Genomic DNA, 19,730 nt, shown 5'->3' on the forward strand with positions numbered 1-19,730 from the left:
ACAACTTATGAGTAAATATACATTGTTACACAGGTTGTAATCTGAACGTGTAATATCCTATATTATAGGAATATTAAATTTTACAATTTTATGGTACACTTCTGTACAAATCAAATCAGTTGAAATAAAAACTTATATTTCTACAAATACAGGAACACAGACACACAGAAGCAGCATAGTGACAACTGGCCTCAAACCATTTTCTCCTTCATTATCATCATTATTATTCCATTGTCTGTAATCAAGAATGAGATCCACTTCCAGTGGCCAAACACACAGCTAAGTGGATGATTGCATGCAAAACGCACTATAAATCTCTTTTTTTTTACAAAATACAGCACAAATAATTATATTGCAGACAAATTTTCCTTGTAGTAAAATCCATTTTTAAAAGAGTATATGAATGACAACTTTTTCAGACTAACAAAATCTGTAACACAATCTCTGAAAAGTTTTGATTTTGGCAAGAACGCCAAAATGCCACTTTTGTAAAGTGACTTGCACATATGAAATCTGTCGGACACCAGGTGAAGGGGCCCAGGTCTGCTTTTGATGCTTTGGTGGGGATGGGTCCAAAGTTGTGGCAGGGGCCGTGGTCTTCACAGCCTGGCTTTGGGGGTCTGTTCCAGCAGGGCTTTCAGGTCCAGCAGAGCGTCCTGCAGTCCATGAGCCAGTCGGGAGGCGTTGGTGTCGGCACAGCTGTTGAAGGCCGAGACAGAGAAGTTGATGTGCTCCTCCATGGGGTTGTAGCACACACCATAGCCATCAGGCACCACGGGGCCGAAACACATCACGCAGTCCGTCTTAGCTGGGACCTGGCGGTGGGGAGGGGAAGAAGCAGGGCCTGAGTATACTGTTTTAAAGATGTTATTGACCGTATGCTCGGAGACTACACCAGGAGGAATCTACCTGGCTGGTTGAAAGGTTGTAATGGTTGGCTGCAGCATAAGACGTGTCCATGAAGATATCAGGCAAGGCAGACAAATCTTCAATGGCCTGTAGCTTCAGACCGAGCAAATGCCTGTCAATGGCCTGGCCACGGATTGCCTGTACACACCAATGCACACACACACACACACACACACACAAATGGGGTTTCAGCACTAAACTTGTTTTCAGACTCATTCCTGAAGCAAATCACAAAAAGATTTGTCGTGTGGGCTGATCAATCAAATTAAACATTACAACATAAATCAGTGAGGGACCACCCACCATGTCTGTGTAAGCTCTGTGAGCCTTCACTGCCTTCTCCAGCAGGGCCACCTTTTCAGAGTTCTGCCAATCAAAAACACCAACACTGATATCAACATTGGTTTTGGCCATGCTACCCAATGAGCGTTTGGGAATGTGTGAATTTGGAAATGTTGACTTTTGAAAAGTTGCGAAGTGTGGAAAGTGAGCCCGGGTAAGCCAACCTGTATGGACGGGTCATCCATGGCCCGTACAAAGGCGGCGGAGTCGATGGACGCGGAGCGGATGGTGTCGGTTCGGCCCAGTCTGAACATGCGCAGAGAAGCACTCTCATAGGTGGCACAGCAGCGGCGGTACATCCTGGGGACGGGGGAGGGGCGGATCAGAAATTTCCCAAAATCCTAATAAATTCATTTTATGTTTACAATTCTGTAAATCTGACAGCCACCATATGGCCAACACTATTTCACAAATTATTTATGATGGCCTGGTTCCAGCAAAGACAACATGTACGTTAGCTAATGTCTGCTACACACCTGTAATAGGCCAGCTGCAATGCCACCTGAATGAAAGCATCAGGACTCAGTTTATATGACTTTGGGACATTTTTACCAAAGTAGGAGAACACGATGACATTCATATCCAAGTCGTGAACCATTCTGTGAAACAAACAAGCATGGTCTTTGGAAATGGACACTTCTAAGAAATGTTACACATAACAGCTCAGAGAGCCAAAGTTGTTACAAATATTTTTCTGTGATAGAACAACTAGTTTTTCACTCACATATTCATATTCTGCTTGGCCTCCTCGATGTCCTTCTTTATCTCTGGTGAGATGTTGAAGCGTAGTTTCTGTGGCGTGGCCAGCGGCACCATCGGTGTACGGACCATGTCAGACTTCTTCCTGATGGATTCCACCATATTCTGCTCTTAGCGCCCATTGGCCCAGAATTCTAGATTTCAAAACCTGACACACGACCTACAAGAACGGTCGTCTTAAAATGGCCTGTGAGCCTCACTGCGGCACTACGTACGTGTATTCCACTACGTGGTCAATCAGGGCTACAATTGGTGGCCCTTCAGCAGGGGCGTGTTCATAGATCATGCCACATGTCCCATCTTCACCCACGATGAACTAGAACAAGTGTAAACAGCATAACGATTAGGGGTGAGTTTCCCGTATGAGGTTACGAAGTACTTAGCGCTAAGAACGTTTTGGGAAACTCACCCCAGAAGCACAGGAGAGGCCTACGGAACCTAATACTGCAACTAGCTACTATCATTACCTTGCTGCATCCTGCATTACTTACGTTATACTACACTAATGTCGTTACAGCGGAAATCGTCCAAGCCTTTTGCATTCGCTTTACATTAACGGTTAAATGTGTGGTCAGTCGTGGTCAGGAAGGTCGTCGAGGTGTGTCGACAGGCGCTGACCTGCAGCGTTTTGTCGAACCAGCGATTCCCACTGTTCCAGCGGCTGCCGCCCCCGTGCAGCATCTGCGTTGCGGCACGAGTGCGGTAAAGATCGTCCGAGACGCGGGGCATGGGCGCGTCCAGGCACACGGTGAAGATGCTCTTCTGGATCGCCCGCACTGAGTCCTTGTTCGTTTTGTCTAGGAGAGGTTGAAGATGATCATACCATGTGACCTGGTCTTCAAAGCTGTTCTTACCTAACACAACATATCATTCTTTTTATTCTATTTGTCACCCATCTCCCCCAAATGCACATGCCCCTTTGAGACCCCACCGCATGCTCTTTACAACCACCCCTAACCTTTAATGAGGTTGGCGTAGGCCTTGCCCCAGCTGTTGCGGTGGTTGGAAGTGAGGATGCCAACCGGCTCCTTGTTGGTCTGGAGCGATGAGTTCCAGATCTTCTCCAGCTGAAGGTAGAGCTGGTCGACAGTCAGGGGTGTGCCATCACTGTTGTACACATCCAGAACGAAGAACTACAGCAGCACAGGGCAAAGATGCAGAGATGCTTTGGTTTATTTACACAGAGACAGAGAGACAGAGAGACAGAGAGAGAGAGAGAGAGAGAGAGAGAGAGAGAGAGATGCTCTGGATTATTTACAGCGAGAGAGAGCCATGACCATTTTTTCCATGATGTGTCTAAGTATTGAAGCTCTCCATGTGCAACCTCACAGCTGAAGAACCCCAGCATGAAGGTGGTCTACGCTCTCCACTCACCGTGCCTTTGATCCACCCCAGGATTACCAACAAACAAAACAGCACGGACCCGGCCAGCGCCCGCTCACCTGGAAGTTGTGCACCACGGTGATGTGCGTAGGCGGCCTTTTGCTGGAGGCGTAGTTCACCACCGAGTCGCGTTTGAGGCCCGGGACGCGGCAGGAGGAGAGCACCCGGTAGTACTGGTTCATGCACAGGGGCTTCCCGCCCAGATACTCCACCGGCAAAGTCTCACTGCATGGGAGAACATGGGAGAACATGGGAGAACATGGGCGCCCTGAGCGTGCAGCAGAAGGATTTGTCCGAGAGACAGGGGCAAAGAGGTGGGCCTGCGTTGGCGCGGTGGACAGTATGTGAGGTCTGAGTCTGGTGGATGTAATGTTGGTTACAGCATGCTTTTCAGGACTGATGTGCTTCACTCACTTGTCTATCATGGTCTTGAAATCCAAAACTCCAGCAATCAGTTTAGCAGCATATCTGTGGGGGTCAAAGAGCAGTGCCCACTATGACACAAAGACACATTCAAGAAAGGCATCCAAGAAAGCACGATGGGAACAGGCTGTATCCATAAACTGCTGGCACTGGTACTCCATGTAACCAATTTTATACATGCCAAAATAATTAATATGATCATCTGACAGCTGCTGATCTGAAGTCAGTCTGCAGTTAAAGTTAAGGGTTTATTTAATTAAAAAAACTGGAATCAGATCAGCAATTTGTGCTGGTGACAGCAGTTCTCTGAATAGCTCAGCACATCGGGTTAGTGTATACATCATGTTAGTGTGTACAAAGGTCAGTATCCCAGTTGAATTTATTATTAGACCTGTAAATACAGATAAATCCTGACACAGGCAACTTCAAATACCATGTTTTACATTATATAACACAGCTTATGCCTTACATCAGACACTAATTAGTTTCTATAGTGTTTATTATTTTTATCTGCTCAAAATCTCTTTACAAAAAGCTAAATATTGTATTCAATCGTTGACTGTGTTCTCTTCAGTGACCAGTTAAAACTCCTGGATTTTAAGCCATATGACTATATGTGGCTGCATTGATACCATGACCTCACCTTATTTGACCCTGGCGGTCACTAAATTCTAAGCGGGGCAGGACAACTCCAGGGCTGGAGTGGATGACCACAGGCATCCGGTAGTCCAGGTAGGCAGTCTGCAACCACCAGTCAGAGAGCTGAGGAGAAAGGGAGGCAGAAAATGAGATAGGAGGGAAAAGACGACAGAAGAATTTAATTGAATTGAATAAACTTTATTGATCCCACAAGTGGGAAATTCAGTTCCCCCAAGGACACGGGGTAAAGCACCGAGATCCCAGAGTGGGCGCTGCATCAAAAGATGTGCCGCCGTTCACAGATTGGGGGGAGAAACATAGAGAGATAAACATCAGGAGGAGACAAAAAATATGATTATTCTTGCAACAGGACAACAGTTTGTGAGCATGCAAAAAATCCCCATAGCACATACAGCATTGATAACACAGACAGTCAAGCAGAGAGAGGCGTGATTCATCTAGACAGGGGGGAGCCAGAGGCCTGGCACACAGTTTTTGTGTCAAAGTTTGCGGTGGAGAGCGAGGGCCATCCTCTGACAGTCTCTGTGTGGGGGAAGGAGCAGCTAACCAGGATGACGACCTTCAGGGAGAATTTTGCTTGGGCACCAATGTAGATAAATGAGAATGCAGAATTTAGCAAGGAGCCCGTCCTTGAGCACATGAAACTCCTCTTAAGTCAGTGGTCTCCCAACTTATTCAACTTCTCACGTAGAGCAGTGAGACCCTCCATGATCGAATCCAAGCTTTACTGACAGTCACAGTCTGCGTTACAACAGCTCTACCCATTGCATCAATAAAATTGGGAAATTTTCGTGGGCGTTCGATAACTGACCCCACTCTTTTAATTTCCCGATACACCAGGGCAACACCTAATCCAATCAGCAGAAACCCAGTGATCAAAGTTACAAATAGATACACGTCCTCAACATCTTCCAGGGAGAGGCGTGAGACACAAACCACGCCACGTCCCCCACAAGTCACATATCCAGCTGAGAACGTTCCGGACATGTGGGTTTTCCCGCACCATGACTCCTCATGGAAACTATTGTATCAAGTGCGTTGAGAGACCACTTAATCAATTCCATTTTCTTTGTTTAAAATTCGAAGAGCAGCGTCAGGGATCTGAGACGAGACAGAGAAGCTAAGCGAAAACCAGGGAGTGCAGGAGCAAGAGAGAGTGCAACCGCCTCTCGTGAAAGCCGGAAGAGAAATAGAATGGACAACAATACAGGGATCATTTAAGTTAGCTGGACTATTATGTAAATAAATTAAACAAAGTTGGGCACATAAATAAAATATAAAAATTTCATCATAAGTCAAATCAGTCAAACTTCAGGTTACGCAGCTATTTAAACAGGAAGTCTGAGATTGCAGAACTTCTGTCATGCAGTTCAGGAAGCATTTGTCAGCAAACATCTCACTGCTTGATCAGACTTGGATAGGCCACCTCACCTCACCGGCCTTCAGGAAACACACAGTCCCCATCGTTCACTGCTCGCTCCACCCGTACAGTCCCCCTTACCCAGTTCTCCGCCTTTTGAGCGCGGCGCTCCAGGCCCTGCTGCAGCCTCTCTCCTACACCCCCCGGCCTCTGGAACTCCTCCACCAGCGTGCGCGTGTGGTTCAGCTCCTCCGACTCCATTATGGGCTCTAGCACAGCCAGGTAGCGGTCACACGTCTGGCTCAGCGGCGGTACGGGCAGTTTAGGAAGACCCTCCTGGTGGGCCAGGTATCGTCCCGGGATCCTCGTCAGAGACACTGGCTTCACAAGGCAGGAAGGCTTGGCCATGCCAGCCTTTGACTACATAAAAAAATAAAAGACATATGTTGTTGACACAATAATATTTTATCTAATGAAAACAAACCTAATACTGACAGCCTATAACCTCATTTGAAAAATAAATGTAGTTGTTTTTAATTATAGTGTTTACCCCAAAACTTAGTATTGCACTATATGACTGCAAAATGAGTAAACTTGCAGTGTATGCACTGTGCATTTATCATATTAAAAGCAATATTTCTAGCTAATTGTCTTACCTCTGATTATTGTCAGAGAAGATCAGTGGATGGGTAACTTGTTTATCAACAGGACTATCCAGCTACTTGGTTAACCAGCATACACTTTAAACCGTCATTACTGAAACTTTGTAATCAAACACAACATGACCTACTTTAGCACAACGACCAAAAGGTTTAGAGAGACGAGCGTAACCGTAAAAACCTACAGCATTTTAAAAGCCTGTGTCATCTGGATCAATAGAGCCGCGTAACTTAAACTGAGCTCGTAACGTCAGGTCCAAAGGTTTGTCACTGTCGAGCCTTGGCTGGTTATGTGGCTATGCTAGCCAGCTATATGGCCAAATGACATTATAAGACAGCTCGCCAGCAACAAACGGCTCTTCTGTGTTTCGCAGCTCGCCAACAGGCTGCTGTCATGTCTTCGTGTGTCGTATAAGTGGATAACTCGTCTATACTCACCATGGCTCTGGCCAGAATACCCAGCAAAGTCATAGTGTAACCTCCTGCGACCGAAACAGCTCCAGAACCGAGACTCGGGGACGGACGGGGACCCTGTCAGAAACAAGCCTTTTCTTTTTAACGAGCTCGCTGCTGCGGGTCTAGCACCTCGCATAGCCACTAGGGGGCGCTATAGCAATATGGTTGGATACCATAGATATATGAAACCCATTTCTTAACGATTTAAACAGCACACTTGTATTATATGTATTACATCCTTTATTATGAGTGTCAAATTAGCTGTATGAGGTTTTACTAATGGTAACCAGGTTAGCTAGATACTTAATTAGTTCGTCTGTCGCATTTGTTAAAATATATACATAGTACAGAAATAACAATATTCTATAGCTTGTATGAAGTATATATTATATTTACACAATGCGCAGACAAATAAGGGTTTACTTTAACATTTAACTTGTTTACCTTTTTCAGTACGCGAACGTATCAGGAGGTTAAAGTTGAAAGGTCATGTTGTCAAATCTGCCGTTGCCTTCAACAAACATGGCGGAGACTGAGCAGCAGGCAGGTAGCTGATTAAATGAAATTACTTCTGAATTCTAGCGAGGCTTGTTTTAAACTGGTTTCATGTATGATATATGTTGTTTGAAAATAAAGATCAACTCTCTGTACATTAGAACGTGGCAACAGACGTGTTTAAAAACGAGTTTGATCATATCTTATTCAATTGGATTGAATACTAGCTAGCTGCTAGCTAGTAAATGAGCAAACTAATTAGCTTGATCAATTAGACGCCTTCTTGCAGCTAGATAGCATTTTATCAAGATAAAAATGTTAAAATATATTTTGGACTACGATTCTGAATCATACGACATATAATTGTGTTGCTGACACGGTACGCACTCCCAGCGTGTTTTGAATAGCCAGTTTGCTGAAGTTGAACTTGACACATTAGGAGTAAGTGCGCTAGAGATCCATAGATTTGTGGCTACATTACAGAACCGCTCGTTACAGTATCACACCTCGGTATGTTTTTTGTTTTGAACCCAATAACATTTAATTTGTTGTAGTGTGTTTGGTGAGTAGCGTCTCTAGCATTACTATAGCTATCTGGTGCTCCCGTGAGCGGTGTTGGGTTTCCCAGTTACTTCCGTGTGCAAGAGGCTTGAGATCTGAAAACTGAAAAACGTTAAATAACCTTCTTACTTTTTCAGCAGACGGCACAATTGATTGAGCTGTTGTATTTGTTGAGGCAAAATATAGGTTTCATTCTGAGATCTTTGTGCGCAGCTCTTTTTGCATGTGTTTATCGGGGTTTTGGAGGGCTTTTAATAGCTGCATCGCACCTAATACATGGAAATAGGTTTTATATATAATATAAAAATATCATAGTTATAATCAATACTGTTGTGCATGTTTCATACTGCAAATGTTTAGAGTTATATGTATACTTAATACTGCAAAACATATCTGTGTTTTTTGATGAGTTTAGAGTTGGCCAGAGAACACACACACACACACACACACAGAAGAGTATATATCACAGGCCATGTCTTCTTGTCCTCCCCTATACTGGAGGTATTGATCTGGTACACAATGGCTAGAGAGAGTGTGTTTCCATTTGTATTTCCATCCATATGTGACTGGCATATGGATCTCACAAAAGCTCTGGGGAATCCTAAGGATGATCTGTTCTTTCTGAGATTACTGGGATTATATTTTCATGCAATTGGTTGTCACATCAGATTGTTGGTCTGGAGATTACCATCTCTTTAGGGCAGGGCTGTCAGCACAGCCTTAAACCTAACAGGTCACAAGAGAGGAGCATTTGGTCTGTAAAGAGTGCAGTGTAACAACGGAAAAAAGCAGATGACTGGATGTGAAATCCAGGTCTTCAGAGGCCTATGAAAGGCATCTATGGGCCAATCTTTAACACACAAAACGTGATATAATGAGCCTTAATGCAGTAGTTAAATCTGTGCAGCAGTATGTATGTTTTGGGTACATATAACAGCGGCTGAGCCGCATCAATTACTCTGAACAACCGGCATCCCGTTTCCCGAAGGCACCGTAGCTTTAAGATCCTTTAAAATGAGTGTTCAGTGTAATATTCACTCTGCCAGATGATCTTTGTTATGGTGCTTTGGAGAAACCCAGCCCTGATCTAGGCTAGATAAAGTTTGCCATCTACATTTAAAAACATACTTGTTGAACGAGTTAATGAATTCAGAAGTCTTTTATTTAGTTTTTGGTACCAGGTACTCTTTTTCTGCCTGTTAAGTCTAGTATTCAAGCATGGTATTCTAGGGTCGACACTGAACTGCCATTAATGTGGGTAGAGTTTGGCTCCAGGCTGCTGGTTCTTTGCTGTTCTTCCACACAAGCTCTTTGGCTGGAACTTACCTTTGATTGTCAGCTCCCAAAAAATGCTACTAATACTTGTCCATTCAAAGGCCAGGATGGCTTTATATTACGTTAGAGAGAGATCAGTCCTCGTTTAAACAAACCTTAATGAACAGAAAGCTGGATCGCGATCAAGGCGGCGGTGAGCACAACCACGCAGACCCAGAGGGCTAACGTTGCTAACGTTGTTAACCTCTCCCTGTGCTGATTGTCAAGGCGCCTCTTCCGAAGACGATGGACCTGCTGTGCACGCCAGCTTCAACTTCCAGCTGCCCAAGAAGGAGATCAGCATGGTTACTGACATGGGCAAATGGAAGCGGTCTCAGGTGGGTGGAGCCAGAGGGCGGAGCCACTGTCGTATTAGGCACGCACCCTTTCTCGTGTGTCTTTGGCATCCTCACTCACTCGGACTCATTAGGAAACACCCCCAGCCACCCACCCACAAACAGCACTGAATCTAGTCAGGTGGTCTGAAGCAGCATGAGGTCCAGCTGAATAGTAAAAGCTCATCGTACGACGTTCCTCCTGGGGACGCATTTAAAAACATCTGTCAAGCTGTTTTAAAAATCGAGTTTCGTGCTCTCTGCTGTCTCCAATCTTTGTGTTTCCTGTGTGCGAGCAGGCGTACGCGGCCTACATGGGGTTCATTCTGTCTCTGAACGAGGCGGTGAAAGGCAAGAAGCTCACATGTGAATACCCGTGTTCAGAGGTAGGAGCGCCGTCAGCCGTGGGGCACGCCCTCTCTGCGTGTGATTGGTTAATGAATTGCAGAATAGCCCCCCCCACCCCCTGTCCTTTCTCTCCAACTTTCTCCCTTTAGACAGTGAATAAGCTGCTCTTGTTGCTGGGGACCTTGGATCGCTGGATAGATGAGACGCCCCCCATGGACCAGCCCTCTCGCTTTGGCAATAAGGCTTACCGCACCTGGTATGCCAAACTAGACCAGGTACACACTCGCCCAGACTCATGAACAAGGCTTTACCTCACCTGGGGTGCCCAACGAGACCAGACACCCACTCCTCCACACACTCTTTAATGTGATCTTTCATTTTGTAGTAATGATGCATTTGCTGTGTGACTGAAACATTAGCTCGGTCCTTTGCTTATTCTGTAATAACTGTATGTGTGTGTGTGTGTGTGTGTGTGTGTGTGTGTGTGTGTGTGTGCCCGTGCATGCAGGAGGCAGACACTCTGGTCTCCGCTGTCCTACCCTCTGACCTCAGTGCTGCAGCACCAGAGATCGCCGTGTACCTTAAAGAAGCTGTGGGCAACTCCACCAGGATCGACTACGGCACAGGTGTGCTCCCGCACGGCTCCCGTACGGCTCCCGTACGGCTCCCGCCGACCTCACAGCACACGGCTGGGAGAAACGCTGAGCTTTAACAAAAGGAAATGAGAAAACTACTCCAATTTGTCAGGCTGCTCAAATTTGCTGTGTAGGAGAATTTGTTTTTCTTTTCTTTTTTTTTAGCATTTGTGTATACTCCTGCATTTCCAAAGTGTGATTAAATGTAAATGTCTTTTTAACAGCCACTAATGAAATCCTGTCATGTCACACAGTGCACCGGAATGCTTCTTTTGTAAACCTCATTTGTTTCTGGGTAGATTAGATACTTCTTCATCCATAAATGAGTGTTCGCTGGCCTAACTCTGACATGAAGACACGTTTTTTGTTGGTCCACTAGGGGGCAATGTTGAAGTAGAATTGACAGAAAGCCTCACATTTCCCCCAGTAAATACATGCATATTGTACTTCAATTTTACATTTAGGGCATTTTACTCAACACTGTCTCCTATCTTGTGTTCCTTAAATATAATATGCAGAATGTTTCTACATCACTCTGTTGTTCTTTGCTGTATTCTAAATGGGGTGTGGGTGGGTGGGGGGGCGTGTTTGCAGGTCATGAAGCTGCTTTTGCCGCATTCCTCTGCTGTCTGTGCAAAGTCGGCGCTCTTCGGATGGAAGACCAGTTGGCCATCATTTTTAAAGTCTTTGACAGGTTAGCTGTGGGACAAAATATGTGGTTCATATTTTTGTCCTTGCTGTCCACAGTAGACATCAGTCAAAATAGCTCCTGTTTAGAAGTTCCTCATATAAACTGTTATAGCTTGGCAGGAAATAGACTATGGTACAATTAGAACGTTTCTGTTCTTACACCTTTTGCTTGGTAATAAGCAATTTAAATGCCCTAACTTTGAGGCATTAGTATGGAACAATTGCTGGGTGTGATGCACATTTGCATGTTAATGAATAGCGAGCTCTGATTGGTCCAGGTATCTGCAGCTTATGCGGAAGCTGCAAAAGACATACAGGATGGAGCCGGCGGGAAGCCAAGGAGTGTGGGGGCTTGACGACTTCCAGTTTCTGCCTTTCATATGGGGGAGTTCTCAGCTCATAGGTAACTGCCCACTTAACTCACTGCCATTTAGTCTTCAGCCGTGAACCCCTAGTGCCACCTTAACCTCGCGGTGTTACATGCGGAAGGAAAGCAGATAATATAATTACATAAGCATTTTTGTTTTGATGATGCAAGGCATAAAAAGGAAAGCTCTCTCTCTCTTCCTCATAAAGAATGAGGAAAAGTGATTGTAGGTCAGACATTTTAGAGCAAATGTAGTACAACTGCATGTTTCTTTGACTGTTCATAATAGCCGTTTCCATTCTGAGTGTTCAGTGCTTCTTACTTTTGTAGAGTGTAATGGATACAGTATGACTCTAGGGGCTTTGTGTGCAAGTGGTTTCACTCCAGCAAGTCAGATTCTTGCTCTACAGCGAATGATATTTGCCATTGCTTGCACTGCATTCAGAGTTGTGGGATGGGGAGGGAGACACCTGCTGGTGGTTATGAGGAAGTACACTGTGTTCGTGCTCTCACCATTGCAGACCACCCCACCCTGGAGCCCCGGCACTTTGTGGAGGAGAAGATGGTGAATGAACATCACCAGGACTACATGTTCCTGGAGTGCATCAAGTTCATCAACGAGGTGTGTGTGTGTGTGTGTGTGTGTGTGTGTGTGTGTGTGTGTGTGTGTGTGTGTGTTGGGGGAGGGGGGGTTGTCTCAGGTGGTGTCTTCTTTTAGCAGGGCCTGTTCTAAATAAGACACCAAAGAGGAGGAAGAAAAAGGAGGTCAGAGGGAATTGAGGGATTGAATGTGAGGAGAATGTTTTTCCAGGATGTGTGGAGAAAGCAGAGGAAGACTCATCACGGTTCACGACACCCCACCAGCTGTCTGTGCTCAAGAATGACCTCTCACCGTTTTACAGGGGACTGATTCATTTCGCAGCGTTTAATAGGGTTCTATGTAGTTTACACTCCGTATCGAACCTTAATCGTGATCATTATCAGCAGTATCATAATATTGTTTGAGAATACATGTACGCACATGTAAGTGTGTGTGTGTGTGTGTGTGTGTGTGTGTGTGTGTGTGCGCGCGCACATGCACGTATGTATATGTTTGTGTGCGTGTCTGTGTGTGTGTGTGTGTGGGTGAGTGAGGAGAGGATGCTGCAGCTGTGGCTACAGTGTGAGTCAACTTCCCAGAATGGAGAGAGTGAGGGAGGGGTGTTTGGTAGAGGGGAGTGTTGGGGGGGGGGGGGGGGGGGGGGGTTGGTAGAGGGGAGTGTTGGGGGGGTGTTTGGTGGAGGGGAGTGTTGGGGGGGGTTTGGTAGAGGGGAGTGTTGGGGGGGGTTTGGTAGAGGGGAGTGTTGGGGGGGGGTTTGGTAGAGGGGAGTGTTGGGGGGGGTTTGGTAGAGGGGAGTGTTGGGGGGGGTTTGGTAGAGGGGAGTGTTGGGGGGGGTTTGGTAGAGGGGAGTGTTGGGGGGGGTTTGGTGGAGGGGAGTGTTGGGGGGGGTGTTTGGTGGAGGGGAGTGTTTGGTGGAGGGGAGTGTTGGGGGGGTGTTTGGTGGAGGGGAGTGTTTGGTGGAGGGGAGTGTTGGGGGGGGGGGGGGGGGGGGGTTTGGTAGAGGGGAGTGTTGGGGGGGGTTTGGTAGAGGGGAGTGTTGGGGGGGGTGTTTGGTGGAGGGGAGTGTTGGGGGGGGTTTGGTAGAGGGGAGTGTTGGGAGGGGTTTGGTAGAGGGGAGTGTTGGGGGGGGTGTTTGGTGGAGGGGAGTTTTGGGGGGGGTTTGGTGGAGGGGAGTGTTGGGGGGGGTTGGTAGAGGGGAGTGTTGGGGGGGGTTGGTAGAGGGGAGTGTTGGGGGGGGGGGGGGGGGGGGTTGGTAGAGGGGAGTGTTGGGAGGGGTTTGGTAGAGGGGAGTGTTGGGGGGGGGGTGTTTGGTGGAGGGGAGTGTTGGGGGGGGTTTGGTAGAGGGGAGTGTTGGGAGGGGTTTGGTAGAGGGGAGTGTTGGGGGGGGTGTTTGGTGGAGGGGAGTGTTGGGGGGGTTTGGTAGAGGGGAGTGTTGGGAGGGGTTTGGTAGAGGGGAGTGTTGGGGGGGGTGTTTGGTGGAGGGGAGTTTTGGGGGGGGGTTGGTGGAGGGGAGTGTTGGGGGGGTGTTTGGTAGAGGAGGGGGTTGATAGAGGAGTGGTTTAAGGTAGCAACTGCACAGTACAACTGCACTATCCTTTCTCTCTCTCTCTCTCTCTCTCTCTCTCTCTCTCTCTCTGCTCTCTTACATGTTTGTGCATGCCTTGCTCTGTGCCATTCCTAAGAGAGAATAAAACTTGGCAAGCCTTCGAACACACGTGTGCCCAACACGCACTTAACTCAAACGTACTCTTTTTGCACATATCTCTCTCTCTCTCCCCCCTCTCTCTCTCTCTCTCTCTCTCTCTCTCTCTCTCTCAGGGAGGTTGTGTGTGGATCTCTCTACCCACATGAGTCATTTCCTTCCCTCCATGCTGTTGTGAATCACTCACTCCCCAACCCCCTCTGCACACTCTCTCTCCCTCCTTCCCTTCATCTATCGCTCTCTCTCTCCCACCTTCTCTCCCTCTCCCTCACACACACATGCTCCCTCTCTCTCTCTCTCTCTCTACTCCAGTCTGTGGAGCGCTGCTGGGCCCCACTGTTAAGTCCAGCCTCAGGAGGGCAATCTGGGGAAGTGTGTGTGTGCGCTTGCGCATATGCGTGTGCGTAACACACAACACTCCCATTCATGGGTTCGTCTTTCCTTGGGGCAGAGGGTCCAGCCCCCCTCCCCTATTGGCCCAGAACTACAGCCCCTACTAATATTACTGTTAGCGCCCAGACCCTTTTCTGTTACTTTCCTTACAACTGTAATTACCACTTAACACTGCAGTTACTCCCGGATTGGCCTTTCAGGTCACATGATCCGCCCTCTGCCTACTGTACTTCCAGGGCGTTTCATTAGCAGTAATGACGCTCCTCAACTCCCTGTTCCCCCTCTCCTCTCTGCTCAAGACAGCAGCTGACTTCTAGATGACTTGAACAAACTCTTATCTGGTTTTGTCTACTCCTATCTGGGCTTATCTGTTTTACCTCATAGTGACAGAGGGTCATGTACTCTGTGTGTGTGTGTGTGTGTGTGTGTGTGTGTGTGTGTGTGTGTGTGTGTGTGTGTGTGTGTGCTTATAAAGGCAACATTAGCATGAACAGCTCTATCCAACAAGGCAGCAGCCCTAACACCTATTAGAAGACTTTACCCATAATGCTTACATCTTCTCCTCCAGCTGCTAGGTTTGTTTTCACAGCCTCGTACACTGCGCAGTTATTAGACTGAAAGCTCCCTTTTGTGTTCTGGTAAGGTCCTTGTGTCGTGGTGTGGTTCTGGAGTTCTGTCTTCTCTCTCACTCATCCTCCTCCCCCGTCTCGGGTGGCTTTTCTGCAGATGAAGACCGGCCCATTTGCTGAGCACTCCAACCAGCTGTGGAACATCAGCGCTGTGCCCACCTGGGCCAAAGTCAACCAAGGCCTAATACGCATGTACAAGGCTGAAGTGAGTACCTGGTCCCCGTGCACACTCACACGCACATGCACACTCACATGTACACACGTACACGTACAGAGAGGGGAGGAAGAGAGAAGAGGGCAGGAGAAGAGGGCAGGAGAAGAGGGCAGGAGAAGAGGGCAGGAGAAGAGGGCAGGAGAAGAGGGCAGGAGAAGAGGGGAGGAAGAGAGAAGAGGGGAGGAGAAGAGGGGAGGAGAAGAGGGGAGGAGAAGAGGGGAGGAGAAGAGGGGAGGAGAAGAGGGCAGGAGAAGAGGGCAGGAGAAGAGGGCAGGAAGAGAGGAGGGCAGGAAGAGAGGAGGGCAGGAAGAGAGGAGGGCAGGAAGAGAGGAGGGCAGGAAGAGAGGAGGGGAGGAGAAGAGGGGAGGGGAGGAGAAGAGGGGAGGGGAGGAGAAGAGGGGAGGGGAGGAGAAGAGGGGAGGGGAGGAGAAGAGAGGGGAGGGCAGGAGAAGAGAGAAGAGGGCAGGAGAAGAGGGGAGGAAGAGAGAAGAGGTGAGGGGAGGAGAAGAGGGGAGGAGAAGAGGGGAGGGGAGGAGAAGAGGGGAGGAAGAGAGAAGAGGGCAGGAGAAGAGGGCAGGAAGAGAGAAGAGGGCAGGAGAAGAGGGGAGGAGAAGAGGGGAGGAGAAGAGGGGAGGAAGAGAGAAGAGGGGGAGGGCAGGAGAAGAGGGGAGGGGAGGAGAAGAGGGCAGGAGAAGAGGGGAGGAAGAGAGAAGAGGGCAGGAGAAGAGGGGAGGAGAAGAGGGGAGGAGAAGAGGGGAGGAGAGGAAGAGAGAAGAGGGGAGGGGAGGGGAGGAGAAGAGGGCAGGAGAAGAGGGGAGGGGAGGAGAAGAGGGCAGGAGAAGAGGGGAGGGGAGGAGAAGAGGGCAGGAGAAGAGGGGAGGGGAGGAGAAGAGGGCAGGAGAAGAGGGGAGGGGAGGAGAAGAGAGGGCAGGAGAAGAGGGGAGGGGAGGAGAAGAGGGGAGGGGAGGAGAAGAGAGAAGAGGGCAGGAGAAGAGGGGAGGAAGAGAGAAGAGGTGAGGGGAGGAGAAGAGGGGAGGAGAAGAGGGGAGGAGAAGAGGGGAGGAAGAGAGAAGAGGTGAGGGGAGGAGAAGAGGGGAGGAGAAGAGGGGAGGAGAAGAGGGGAGGAAGAGAGAAGAGGGGAGGAGAAGAGGGGAGGAAGAGAGAAGAGGGCAGGAGAAGAGGGGAGGAGAAGAGGGGAGGAGAAGAGGGGAGGAGAGGAAGAGAGAAGAGGGGAGGGGAGGAGAAGAGGGCAGGAGAAGAGGGGAGGGGAGGAGAAGAGGGCAGGAGAAGAGGGGAGGGGAGGAGAAGAGGGCAGGAGAAGAGGGGAGGGGAGGAGAAGAGGGCAGGAGAAGAGGGGAGGGGAGGAGAAGAGGGCAGGAGAAGAGGGGAGGGGAGGAGAAGAGAGGGCAGGAGAAGAGGGGAGGGGAGGAGGCTGCTGCTGCTGCTCTTCAGCTTGTGCTGCTTGCTTGAAGTCTTGTTGTTACGAGAGTAAGAAGATGCACAGGAAAGTGTTCAGCCCAGTTAACTCCAGGCACTCTGTGAAGTTGTAGGGCCGGACAGGCGAGGGTTAAGTGTGTGTGTGTGTGTGTGTGTGTGTGTGTGCGTGTGTGTGCGTGTGTGTGTGTGTGTGTGTGTGTGTGTGTGTGTGTGTGTGTGTGTGTGTGTGTGTGTGTGTGAGAGAGAGAGAAGTGTGAGAACTGAAGGCCCCACCCCCTCTTCCAGAGCCACATCCTGTGTTGTTAAGAGGGAAGGCCGGTTGCCCCTCCCTCAGCAGAGAGCTAGACGATGGGGCCGTTCTGTCTGCCAACTTCCCCACCCCCACTCAGCCAAGCCCTCCCTCCTCTCTCTCTCTCTCTCTCTCTCTCTCTCTCTCTCTCTCTCTCTCTCTCTCTCTCTCTCTCTCTCTCTCTCTCTCTCTCTCTCTCTCTCTCTCTCACACACACACACACACACTTGCAAGCTCTCTTCAGCTGCTTTTGCAGATCTCAGTGTGCCTTGTGTAGCTGACTATTACTACAGCTAAAAATATTTTACATTTAGGGCACTCAGGATGTGTGCTCTTATCATCCTAAAATCTGAGGGATACAAATACTGGACATCACAAATAATGAAGGACTCCTTTTATTGTGCTTTTGTGTTGCTTCACAGCTGATCACTTTCCAGTTGTCCCAGAACACACAAAAAAACCTCTCCACAGGTTGTAGTGTTTCCTCCGTGTTAGGCGCCCAGGTCTGTACCAGGCTATCTCAAACCTAGTCTGTGCCTTCAAACGCGCTCAGACGTGAGCTCTAGTGGCAACAGTTCAGGTCGCTACATTAGCACGTGTGGACAGAGCGGAACCTTTCCTTGGGCGGGACGTGAGTTACGCCTTTCTGCTCCGTGCTGGAACAGGAAGTAACTCGGGACTCGTTCCCAAACAGGACCTGTGTGAGAGCATGGATCCCAAGCCCACGGGCCAGGCGTAACGCTGCCTCATCTCACCCGCTGGGTGCATCGGTCATGTTGGTGAAGGGGCGGGGCTCTGGTGTCTGCTCTCTCCGCCCACCTCTCCCCGACCTGCCTCATCAACTGGAAACTGTCATTTTTCACCATGGTCATACATGTATGGTGCAGCAAAAATATTTATGTGGAATTTATATGGATTAAATAAACGATTTGGAATAATTAGGATATTTTAACCTGACGTGTCTTTTCAGTGTTTTTATTTTTTCATGTTTCAAGGATACTATGTTAACGTTCTGTGCTCTAAGCTACGTTGTGTATTCTGCATCCAGATCACTTCCACTGTTGGGCACGTTGCATTTACCCAGAATCCCCCAGCTCTGTTCTGTTTGCTGTTATCACTGACCTCATGGAGAATGGGTTGTCATGGTGCTGTCTGACAAGACCTCTTATGTTCTAAGGAAAATCACTTTTTTTGGCACTGCAAACATTTCATTTGTTGATGTGAAGTTATGACTCTCTCTCTCCCTCCTTCTGTCTGTCTGTCTCCTCTCTCCCTGTCTGTCTGTCCCCATCTTCCCTGTCTCTGCCCATTCCCCTCCTGCAGTGTCTAGAAAAATTCCCCGTCATCCAGCACTTCAAGTTTGGCAGCCTGCTTTCCATCCAGCCTGTGAAACCATGAATGTCTACAGGAAGAGCCAGTCAGAGAGCACAACCAAAGCTCAACCTCAGAACAAACCACCCGCCCCAACACCCCCACAATCACAAGGCCCAATATTTACCTACTGCTCAAGCTAATAGATGTGCCTACATTCAAAATCCTACTTCAACACCAAGTCAACATGGCTGTTATTCACTTAGGTGATGAAATTCTTATAGTTGTATTTTCTATGTTCCCCCAAGCTGGAAATTGAAAGAACCCTTTTATAGTGTTCTAGGCCCAACTATAGTCCATGACGCAATAATAATTGTGTGCATATTCATGATCTTCTGCGTTCATATTTATTTATGTAAATGTACATACGAGGAGTAGAACTTGCCTAAATCTGTTGGTAGAAGCTTGGTTTTGGTTTGACATGTCAGATTTCCCTTTCATTTAGAATGTGTAATATTTGGAAAAATGGATGCTTTGTGTGCGTGTAATCTCTCAAAAACGACAGTGTTTAGCGTGGCTTTATTGACTTGTTTATTACTTGTCAAACTTGCTGGGGCCTTTTTGCCGCGAATGCGAGTTCCTTTTCCATGTCATTTCGTTACTGTGTGGCATTAATAACCCGTTGACCGTTTTAATCTTACCGTGTTTCATTCTTCCGGCGGTTGAACTCGTACTGCAAAATGTTTAGGCGGTACAACAAAAAAAAACCTGTAAAAAAAATAAAGTGCGCGCGCAGAATCTGTTCTGTAGGCTTCCATTCGAAAACACAAAGCATTTGACTTCCATAAGACAGCTGTTGCGCTGGAGGAAGCACACTTGATGACAACCAGGTTTCATGATATGTAAATAAATGGCTTTAAGTTAGTCTTACACCATTTCTGCGCGGAGGGACTTGGCGTTCAAGTAAGCGTCACGTGGCAGCCTACACTAGCCAGGTAGTGACGATACCGTTACAGCTGTGATTACATGTCAACAAAATATACCCTTCCCATACTCCATAACAAGTTGGAACGATTCAAGTAATGCCATAATGAAATCATACAAAATGATCTTCCTTCCCATGTTTACTAACTACAAAACTTAGAGCGAAGTATTTTTCCTATAGTTGATTAATCCTGTAATGTGTGGTGAAACTGCAGATTTCGATTGTGACCAATACCCACGTGCAATAACATTGTAACGCTGTTGTGTAATCACAAACATGCATGTGTATACATAAACTCCTAATTAGGAGACCGTTTTCCTTGTACCGTCGTCATTAGTTAGGGCAGTTTGGACCTTGAACAGAACCTTTTGGGTGTACACTTTGAGAATCTCAAAACAAACTAAGGCTAATAGCACTTATTAGGTTGCTTATTTGGGGATGGGAAGTTTTTAATTGAAGACAATTAAAATCAG

The 19,730-nt window shown here is 47.7% G+C and overlaps 2 protein-coding genes across 4 annotated transcripts; one reads left to right on the top strand and one right to left on the bottom strand.

Moving 5' to 3' along the window:
- Nucleotides 1-5: 5 nt before the first annotated feature.
- On the bottom strand, nucleotides 6-7,092 carry crata (carnitine O-acetyltransferase a). Of its 2 annotated transcripts, none has more exons than XM_077011932.1 (14): nucleotides 6,934-7,092; nucleotides 5,978-6,256; nucleotides 4,460-4,578; nucleotides 3,808-3,861; nucleotides 3,453-3,618; nucleotides 2,969-3,143; nucleotides 2,629-2,807; nucleotides 2,226-2,326; nucleotides 1,976-2,095; nucleotides 1,728-1,850; nucleotides 1,416-1,551; nucleotides 1,213-1,275; nucleotides 910-1,047; nucleotides 6-815 (listed from the first exon to the last, which is right to left on the bottom strand). In XM_077011932.1, the coding sequence occupies exons 1-14, from the start codon at nucleotides 6,964-6,966 to the stop codon at nucleotides 600-602; spliced, it is 1,902 nt and encodes a 633-aa protein (XP_076868047.1). In that variant the 5' UTR covers nucleotides 6,967-7,092; the 3' UTR covers nucleotides 6-599. The 2 variants fall into 2 exon arrangements, with proteins under 2 accessions (XP_076868047.1, XP_076868046.1); XM_077011931.1 differs by having other exon boundaries at nucleotides 2,629-2,864.
- Nucleotides 7,093-7,378: 286 nt separating this feature from the next.
- On the top strand, nucleotides 7,379-19,070 carry ptpa (protein phosphatase 2 phosphatase activator). Of its 2 annotated transcripts, none has more exons than XM_077011935.1 (10): nucleotides 7,379-7,498; nucleotides 9,550-9,659; nucleotides 9,956-10,042; nucleotides 10,154-10,279; nucleotides 10,513-10,630; nucleotides 11,234-11,333; nucleotides 11,608-11,732; nucleotides 12,218-12,318; nucleotides 15,119-15,226; nucleotides 17,656-17,876. In XM_077011935.1, exons 1-10 carry the CDS (start codon nucleotides 7,441-7,443, stop codon nucleotides 17,698-17,700), a joined length of 978 nt encoding a protein of 325 aa, XP_076868050.1. In that variant the 5' UTR covers nucleotides 7,379-7,440; the 3' UTR covers nucleotides 17,701-17,876. The 2 variants fall into 2 exon arrangements, with proteins under 2 accessions (XP_076868050.1, XP_076868048.1); XM_077011933.1 differs by lacking the exon at nucleotides 17,656-17,876 and adding an exon at nucleotides 18,285-19,070 and having other exon boundaries at nucleotides 7,381-7,498.
- The last annotated feature ends 660 nt before the right edge of the window (nucleotides 19,071-19,730 follow it).

Source organism: Brachyhypopomus gauderio, chromosome 7, assembly GCF_052324685.1.
Source record: "Brachyhypopomus gauderio isolate BG-103 chromosome 7, BGAUD_0.2, whole genome shotgun sequence".
Lineage (NCBI taxonomy): Eukaryota > Metazoa > Chordata > Actinopteri > Gymnotiformes > Hypopomidae > Brachyhypopomus > Brachyhypopomus gauderio.